At 40.5% G+C, this 9,657-nt stretch overlaps 1 protein-coding gene across 2 annotated transcripts; it reads left to right on the forward strand.

The window, feature by feature from the left end:
• The first annotated feature begins 892 nt into the window (after positions 1 to 892).
• TAC1 (tachykinin precursor 1) lies at positions 893 to 9,426 on the forward strand. 2 transcript variants are annotated; one of them, XM_004431377.2, is made up of 7 exons: positions 893 to 1,151; positions 1,619 to 1,750; positions 2,777 to 2,873; positions 3,355 to 3,399; positions 3,892 to 3,915; positions 5,469 to 5,522; positions 8,825 to 9,426. In XM_004431377.2, exons 2-7 carry the CDS (start codon positions 1,628 to 1,630, stop codon positions 8,872 to 8,874), a joined length of 393 nt encoding a protein of 130 aa, XP_004431434.1. In that variant the 5' UTR covers positions 893 to 1,151; positions 1,619 to 1,627; the 3' UTR covers positions 8,875 to 9,426. The 2 variants fall into 2 exon arrangements, with proteins under 2 accessions (XP_004431434.1, XP_004431435.1); XM_004431378.2 differs by lacking the exon at positions 3,355 to 3,399.
• Positions 9,427 to 9,657: the final 231 nt, after the last annotated feature.

Raw genomic sequence — 9,657 nt, forward strand, 5'->3', positions numbered from 1 at the left:
TTTTGAGATGAAAGAAATGTATCTGCAAGACAAACTCATGGGTTCATGGAAAGCTGTGATTTCTGTATAGAGGGTATTTATTAACGACGGCCCAATTAGCATCTTCACTACCCTTATTTTCATATACAGAAGAAATCTGTGAATGATTTGTAGAGTCCTTTAACGACACCCGGCAAGGATCCCGTACACCGTCTTGCCAGTGTCTTAGTCTTCAGCAAGAAAGGGTAGAAGAGAAGGGAAAACGTCCTCTTCCAACCCCCGCTTCCGGATTAGGCAAGAAAGAGGACTTAGCAAGCTTGGAACAAAAGATATCCTAGAATGGCACTGATATAAAAGTTCTACGTACAACGCCACGTTTAAATTCCCTTTTCTCCAAAATGTAAAATAAATCTGCTGCCATCGTCTGAAATACTACGGGACTGAAAATCCCTTTGTAAAGCTAAAGAAACGCCAGTATTCTAGCTGATTTGGGAGAAGGATGTTCTGCTCATAGAAAGATGCTGTATCTCAGAAACACTTAAGACACTCTGCAGATGGAAATAGAAGGGGGAAAAAAATGCCTCCCTCCCCACTTGAAGTGCTCCTTCCTTAGCCTGATTTCCGACGACATCTTAATACCTGAAGTTATTCGGCCATCCTTAAAAGTGCAACTTATCCTGACGTCTCAAGGGACGGAAAAGTTGCCGAAGTCCGAGGAATGAGTCACTTTGCCCCATTTTGATGAGTAATCTCAGGTATCACGGAACCCCGTTCGGAAGAAGGAGAGGGGAGGGGGCGTCAGATCTGCAGACGGAAGAAGCCTGGCCGCTTGGGATTGGATGGCGAGATCTTGAATTTCCCAAATGTGCGTCATTTCGAACCCAATTGGGTCCAGATGTTATGGGCACCGACGGGTTACCGTCTCGGAAACTCTCAATCAGACGCAAGCGAAAGGAGAGGAGGCGGCTAATTAAATATTGAGCAGAAAGTCGCGTGGGGAGCGTGTCACGTGGGTCTCGAGGCTGGTCGAGCTTCGGATAAATACCGAGCCGCGCGGTGCAGGCAAGAGAGCGCGCTGCGACCTCCCCTCCACCGCCGCGGCGACCGAGAGTGCGGAGCGCCCGGCGTGCGCTCGGACCGGCCAGAGGAACCCCGCGGGCCTGTCCGCCTCAGTAAGTGCCTGCTCCGGGCCAAGTGGGCTTTCCGCACCGCGCATCGCTCCCAGGCGGCTGCTGGCCGCGCTGGAAGAGCCGCTGAGGCGAGGGACTGTGGGGGGTGAGTGGGGGGACAGAGGGGAGACGGGTATTCCAAATGCCAATGTCCCGCTTTGTCTTCCACCTGCAGAGGTTCTTGGCTTGAAGGTGTGGATCAGTGGGTTGGGGGCTGGGGGAGTTGGGATCCAGGGAGAAGGGAATTTAAGAAGCTTTGGGGCATGCTTCTCTTTCCTAAAGGGTACAGGCAGGTCTTTAGCCCTTAGGCTTTTTATCGTGATTCAGTGGGCCCTGAGTTCCTTTGTGGGACTGAAGTGGGCCCTGAGTTCCTTTGTGGGACCGAGGATTATGCACCCCCAACTCTTGGATAACCGTCCTCCAATACATATATTTTACTCTCCTCGGTCTCTTCTCTCCACTCTTTCCAGAAATCCAACATGAAAATTCTCATAGCCTTGGCAGTCTTTTTTCTCGTCTCCACTCAATTGTTTGCAGAAGAAATCGGAGCCAACGATGATCTGAATTATTGGTCTGACTGGTCCGACAGCGACCAGATCAAGGTGAGACCCGGCCCGGAGACGGCCTGCGCCGTTCTTCCTGGGCTCGGGAGCTGTCGCCTTCGCCCCGCGGTAGCGCCTAGTTAGCCTGGCGGGCACCGCGACAGCCACCAGAGGTGTAAAGGAATGCCATCCCCTGGGTCCCGCACGAGATTTTGTGCCCACCATCCAAGTTTTCTCCCGAGGGCTGCACCGTCGGGTCTCGGGAACTCCCTGGAGGAATGATGCCCTCCCTGAGGAGCCCGGGATCCTAACAAGGCTGGAAACCTCACAAGGTTTAATCCCTGAGTAACCGGGAATTCGGGGACTCCAGTCCAGCTGCAAGGACCGGGCGTTTGGAAACGCTAGGCAGGGGCAGAGGATGGCGCGCCAGATGCAGGCATCAGCGGGGGTAAGGGGTGAGCCGCTGGGAGCTTAGAGGGGCGTAGGTGGGTGGGAAGCTAACTTCCTGCCTTGACATTTTACCGACCTGAGGACGTAGTCGTTAAGTTTTCCTTTACAAGGCTCACAGACTATGGGTGCAAGGGAGCGCGCCTAGCGGGAACAAAGTCGCGCCGTGCAGGTCGCTTGTAAAGCGTTGTCACCCTTCCCCACCCGACGCACACCTGTGTGAATTTAGGGCGGTGAGGCGGCTCCAAAACTGGCGACAGAGTCAAGACAAAGTCAGGGGGCTGCACTGCAGATGAGTTGAGGTCTCCGGGATGGGAGCAAAGAGCGGAAAGCGCGCAGGGCTCGGAGACGCTGCTCCTCCTGCTAACTCGCAAGGGCAGGGCTTGGGGGAGGCAGGGGCGCTGGGCAGGAGTTCGGCGGGGAAGGGTGGAGAAAGGGAGCACCCCGGCCTGGAACCCACTCAGCCCCGCCTTGGGGAAGCCTGGCCTCCCCTCGCCTCCCCGAGGCCCCGGGGGCGGGCCTCACTGCCGGGAGCCGAGGTTCGCTCAGGGTTGGAGCTCACCATCGGAATGACCCGGGTTTCCGGGATCCTCGCGCTGGTTGACTACACGCCAGTTTGTCCGTACATCTGTCCTCCAGGAGGAGCTGCCCGAGCCCTTTGAGCATCTTCTGCAGAGAATCGCCCGGAAACCCAAGGCTCAGCAGTTCTACGGATTAATGGGCAAACGGGATGCTGGTGAGATGGGCAGCTATCCCTCTCTCTGTGTCTCCGGGCATCTCGCCCTGTCTGCTCGCTCGTTCTCAGAGCCCAGTCTCTCTTGCTCTTTGGGTAGAGATTTCCGCCCTAAAAGAGGTGTAACTCCCTGGGCGCTACTCTGGGCCGCACCTCGCTAACACTCGCATATGCCCGCGGAGGGAGGGAGAGATCCGTTTCGCTTGCCTCACAATGTTAGAGACCCAAACCACCAAGAACAGGAACCAACCTTAGCTAAATGCTCCCTTGACTAAAGATCCAAACTGACAAAGAGGGAGAAGGCACGGGGCCTCCGGGGGGTAGTACTCAGAAAGGTCTAGGTGCGTGTGGAAGATGATTATAGACCATTGGGGTTAGAATAGATTAGCTTCCTGGTGTCATGATAGAAATATTCAGTTTGCTTGAATTCATCTCACCATCAGTGGAACGTGTAAATAGTTAATGTCACTTCGTCTCTTGTCAGATTCCTCAGTTGAAAAACAAGTGGCCCTGTTAAAGGCTCTTTATGGTAAACATTTCTATAAATCTTTATTTTACTATTGTGAATGCACATGTAGGAAAGTGAAAAAAGTCTTTTATGGGCTGAAATACAGATTCTTGATTATGCTTGTTTAATACCGAGATAGATTTGCATCTGTCTCTCTCCTTAGCATCAAATGGGTGGCCCTCCATGAAGATGTGTTTCTTATAAGAAAACTGAGAGGTGGTAGGCCCAACAGTTGTTAACAGGCCTCAGGAGTCTCACAGGCCTGCATTTGAATCTGTGACCCAAAGAAAGTACTTAAAAAAATATTCCTTTTGCTTATTAAAATATTTTGTTTTTATTATTAATAATTTGGTTAGCATTTATGGTTCTGCTATATTCCTCAGGATAGTACATGAATGGGAAATGTTACATATTTAAAAATCAATTTATTTTATAATTCTCTTTAAAAAATATAATGTAGTTTCTTTAAAACAAATTTATTGTGTTTGCTCATTTTATCTTTATTTCTTCCAGGACATGGCCCGATCTCTCATAAAAGTAAGTTCAAAATTATTTTGACATTTATCAAATGCGAATGTAAATTAGACTGAATCCCACTTTATATAATATCTGATCTTATTTCTACTATAACTTAGGACCTAATATTTTAAATGAAGACACTATAAGAATGGAGGAGGCTCATATTACATCTAGAACATGATTGTTTAAAGCTCTGTTGTTTAGACATGTCATACTTACCAAAGGAATACATGATGTTAAAAATCCTTTAACTCCCAGCTAAACTGTTGCTAAATTCCTGACACACAGAAACTGTGAGATATTAAGTATTTGTTGTTGTTTTAAGCTGCTAAGGAAAGGAAGGAAGAAAGAAAGAAATCCTTTAATTCCTATAAATTGTTAGTTTTAGATAAGAATTTCAATTCTAGGAGTAAAAATCCACCACACATTCCTCTCCCCGATGGCTCAACCACACTTCCACTATAAAACAAAAACAGAAACAAAACAAGCATTTACAGGTATCTTCTAAATCATTTTAGTATGATGGCTCCCATAATGACATCACTTAGTAGGGTAATCCAGCAGCCAATTAAGAGGCTTGAGTGAATGTCTGAATAGAGAATCCTTATTAAAGGTAAATATAGATAGAAATGCAGTTTTTTGATTCTATAATTGAATGGGAAACCTCAGTCCATCAAAACACAGTGAAACATTTCTTAGGGGGGTGAAGGTGGCAGTAGTGTGGCACTTGATGGCCATTAGATCCCAGTTTCCCAGTTAATGGAACCAGAGTTGACAGGAAGTCCCTGGGGTCCATCTTAATTATACTGTCCACTTACACTGACTTGGATTTTGGTTCACTGGGCGGCAGAGTAGGCCACATTAAGATAGCAACTTTATTTTCAACTAATAACAGTGAAAACCAAGAGACGTTCTCCTAATACAGTTAAAATAATAACTTTTCCCAAAGGTTTCATCTTTGAAAATAAATCATTCATATTTACTTTCAAAGGATTTGAGTTACAAGGGAATTCCATGTAGAAAATTCTATGTAATGAAAATAAATGTACTCTATTAATGTCAAAACTAACACACGTTTTCAAAAGGAGTATTTTTTAAAAATGCAATAAAATAGAAATAGTGACCTTTTAGAAGTTTATAATTATAAGGTATCTGACTTAACTAAGGTTCAGTTCCTGAGAAATACAACATACTCAGTGACATAAGGAAATAGGCTTGGATATTTCTCTGTCACACAAATGTGAAATTGACTCCCTAAAAATCAAAGCTAGCTTAAATAGCAACAATATATAAAACTTTATATTTAAACAAATAAAATATAATATGAATAAAGGATGCTTGCTAATATTTAGATATAGAATTGAGGAAGTGCTTTCATGGTATTGTTTTAGTGTTATTTATAAGACTTATTAGAAATCTTCATTTCTTCAGGCTCAACAAAACTTGAAATAGATATATATTTATTAAATGGGCGTATATTCGGAAGCTTGCTTTTTTTTTGGGTACTAGTTATAAGAATTTATTTCCTCAAAGATATACATATTAAAATACCCCTAAATGTATTTTTCCAGGGCATAAAACAGATTCCTTTGTTGGACTAATGGGCAAAAGAGCTTTAAATCCTGGTATGTATAAAATAATGACTGAAAATAGTATCTTAAATCTACTTGTATTTTTTCTTTCTAAGACAGTTTTTAAAGTATTAAAAAGGAATAATAAATTTAAAATGAGCATTTATGGTGAAAAAAAACCTAATTGTAATAAATAAATCCAAGAATGGGTTTATAGCTGATTAAGCTAATATCACCACAACATCCATCTCTCTCAAACCACCAGCCTTATCAGTGTCTGCCTCATTTAATTATTACCTAACCTGAATCTTTGGTCTAGTCTAATATTCTTTCCCTTATATCTGTTAAATAAGCCACATTTAACCTTACTGAACTAAGAGGAGGAGGGTATGTGGGAAATAAGACCAAATTTTCACTTGTTGCCAAGGTAATTTGAAAGTCTTACAAGACGTTACATCTGGCAGTCTTCCAACACAAAAATAAATAAACAAAAACAAACAAATCTATTTATACAAATCACACGCTCTTCATAAAGTTATAGAAGCTCAAACTCTAAACATCCTGATGGATGTTTGAGAGCATGAGAGTAATATAGTCCATTCCAGTGCCTTCAAAAAGAAACACAATTAAATCATCCTGGAGAGTTCTAATTAGTTCTGGCCATAAAACCCTTAGAGACAAGGGATGCCACAATTCTCATAACCCATTTTAATTCTGAACAACTCTTTCACTTGACAAAAGGCTACATATTTCTTTTCTTCTCTTTAGTGTCTCTGTTCTATATAAATGACACATACATATATCTGAAAACTCTTATTTCTTAACTCATTCATCACAGTATTCTCAAGGTTAAATAACCCCTACATCATTTTCATAGGGACTGATTTTTTGCTAAGCACATTCAGGCTTTAATAGTCCTTAGGTTAGATTTCATGGGAAAGCTAGTCAAATTCTCCTTGTTTTACCTTCAGTGAAAAAAGAATTAAAATACTAATCATGTAATTATTTAGAAAGTAATCATCAGCCGTCTTATCCATTTAGAATATTACAAGTTTCTAAAAAATCTATAACTAAGATGTGCTGGCTTAATTATCTGGAAAAGTCATACAAAAATGATATATCCTAGTATTGATATTAGTTCTCTACCTTCCAGATTTAGACACTATTTTTGTATTTCTTCATCAGTAATTTTTGGGCTGCTCAAGTTTAAATTTTAAAGAAGTTATCAGTGATCCTAATGAAAAACTTAAAATTGTTTTATTAATATATATTTTCTTCCAGCTTTTGGAAACGGAATATAAATTTAAAACACAGTGGCAGAAGTATACACTAGCCCTTATATAACTGTGGTTTTCTTGATAATCATACTAGTCATCAACTTTGCGTTTCCAGAATTGATACAAGTTTCAGAACATGCTTAACTTTACAATAATATAGATACTGTGCAATTTATTGCAGATTTAATGCTATTAAATGTACTTAAAGTTATAATATAATTATAGATAATAATAAATAGAATCACTGGAATGACTCAGAATCAATTTAAGACTAAATCTTTGCTCCTCCATTTTAGTTAAGAAAAGAAAAGAAAAAAATGTGCAGAAAATGTAATCTATAGTCAGAGATCTTTTCATATAATCAGCTGAGACAAGGTAATCATAACCTTCTACAGCCATCTGATCCTTACTTTTTGTGGTCACAGACCCCTTTGACAATCTGAGAAATCTAGAAACCCTCTTCCCAGAGAAACCCTCATCAGCTCATACACACAAAAACTTACACTTACATTCGGTTTGAGAGAGTTCAAGGACCAGGTAAGAAACTGCTTCCAGTTAAGAGGACATGATACTCCAGCTAAATGACTAATCTGTCTTTGGTTAGTTTACATTAGCTTTCACCTCACTTCTCTGAGGAACAGAATCGGATTCCCTAAAGCTTATCAGGAACTGAACATGTGCTAGTCATCCTCCTAACACAAACAAACCAGCATGAGAAATGGACTGTGTCCTTCCTTCAGAACTGCCCAGTTGGAGGCTCTGACTGTTCCACCCCAGAAGTGCATCCATGATTGACATGAAACATTCAGCTTATCCTTAACCCCATTTAGGGGAGTGTGGATGCTAAAGATCATCTGCTCAGTGGTAAAAGGTGAAAGTGATAACTCCAGAGCCTTTACCTACCTTCTCTCTCAGCTAATCCTTCTCGCCAAAAAAATCGTTTGCAGTGGCATCCATGATTCCTACACATCTTTCACAGTTCTTTCTACTGTTTCTATTTAAATTCAGTATTTTATACAAAGCGTACTGAATTTTAAAAAGCACAGTAGTTTCACTGTAGTGTAAATATAAATGTATAAAGTATTAGCTAAAATGATGAAAAATATACTTAAGTATTTTGATCACAACAGTCTGATCCTTACCCTTTTGTGGTTACGGACCCTTTTGAAATTGTGTATAACATAATATAATGCAATATAATATAATTTTAGCTTTTTTTGTCCAGATAGTCGAAGTACTTAAATTACTTGTTAGCTATATGTTAAGTACCTTGGAAGCAGTGATTAATCTTTCACAGGCCATTAGGGTGCTAGGAGGTAAGTTAAACAGTGTTGTATTTAGATGGCACAGTTGCCCTACCTACAGACAGTGAGGTTGTTTTTAGTCTCAGAGACAACCCATCATGGGAAGGAATCCACAAGACAGGAAGAGACCCTCATACCATTAGATACCCCTGTAACAGGAATCAGCATCTTTTTTTGTAAAGAGCCAGAGAGTAAATATTTTAGACTTTGTGAGTCATGCAGTCTCTGTTGCAACTACTCAGATCTGCCATTTTAATGCTAAAGTAGCCACAGACAATACATAAATGAATGAGTGTGGCCATGTTCCAATAAAACATTGTTTATAAGAAAAGATGGTAGGCTGGATTTGGCCCATGGCCTGTAGTTTATTGACTCTGTCGTAGAATAAAAGTCCCACATTTTGCTTTCACCCTACTCCTATTCCTGGTTATTTTAGGCATTGTCCTTTCGCCAAATCACCATGGGTGTCTGCCACTGCTTGAGAAAGCTGTTGAGAACCAACATTGCAATATATTGTGGAAATATGCTTTGGGGGCACCAGGTTTATAATGGATGACCAAAATAACCAAGAATTCTCTGGTTATATCATTTCCAATCAGGATAGAGACTGAGGAAAGATTGGAAGATGTGCAAATAAAACTCTTAGAAATACTTCCATGGAAGGGAAAAAAGTCATTATGAGTTTAAAATAAGTTACTGTATGCTTTGAACTTTATTTGTTTAACTCCCTCAGTGAATCCTCTTTAAAAACTCTTTACCTTCTCTTTGTTCTCAGTGGCTTATGAAAGGAGTGCAATGCAGAATTATGAAAGAAGACGTAAATAAACTACCTAATATATTATTTATTGAGCTTCATTTGTGTCAATGGCCCATGAAAAGTAAAATGAGACATGCACTATGAGGAGTAATTATTTATTTAATAATAATTGTTGTTTTGAGTTGAAAACTCAGTGTTTATTTTTTCATATTGTGCCAATATGTGTTGTAAAGGTGTATTATAATTCTAATACGCTGACTCCCTCAGAAGTAGAAATCATTGATAATTTCTCAACAAAGCACAGTGTTCAATGAAATTATAAAAACCTGTCAATGATACAGACTCCAAAGGAAGAAATCCTTTTTGTTGCTTGGGAGCAGCCACGTCAGCTACTGCTCAAGGAAAGGAAACTCACAGGCTTGTTCTTTTCCATGTATTTTCTTGGTGAAAATGTGCTGCGATTTGGTATCAAACTGTATTGGTGTCCCTGAAGCATGTTTCATGTTTTGTGACTATATAGAGATGTTTTAAAAGTTTTAATGTGATTCTAAGGTCCTCATTTATTGTATAATGTGTTGTGATATTTAACATTTTAAATAAAAGAAAAAATATCTTGAGAATTGGGCTTTTTTCTTTCTTTAACATTTATGTCAAATCAGCAACCTTTCTTTTGGTAGATGAAAAATATTCAAAGCTGTTTTGGCTGCTAAATAATGAAACATAAATCTACTAAATTTCCCTTTATTAAGTAAAGTGACTAAAATGTAATCTTGGTTTCTCTGTCATGCAAACACATTTTTTTTTTTTTTTTTTTGGCTTAGCCATTTGGCATGAGATCATTCACGGAGGAA

The sequence above is a fragment of the Ceratotherium simum genome, chromosome 1, assembly GCF_057802395.1.
Source record: "Ceratotherium simum simum isolate JZ-2026a chromosome 1, ASM5780239v1, whole genome shotgun sequence".
Taxonomy (NCBI): Eukaryota; Metazoa; Chordata; class Mammalia; order Perissodactyla; family Rhinocerotidae; genus Ceratotherium; species Ceratotherium simum.

What these genes read in the sequence shown, in the direction of transcription:
- TAC1 (XM_004431377.2), top strand. Translation starts at nt 1,628, where the DNA reads ATGAAAATTCTCATAGCCTTGGCAGTCTTTTTTCTCGTCTCCACTCAA. An exon ending in AATGGGCAAACGGGATGCTG is followed by an intron (nt 2,874 to 3,354) that starts GTGAGATGGGCA and finishes GTCTCTTGTCAG; the next exon opens with ATTCCTCAGTTGAAAAACAA. An exon ending in CAAAAGAGCTTTAAATCCTG is followed by an intron (nt 5,523 to 8,824) that starts GTATGTATAAAA and finishes CTTTGTTCTCAG; the next exon opens with TGGCTTATGAAAGGAGTGCA.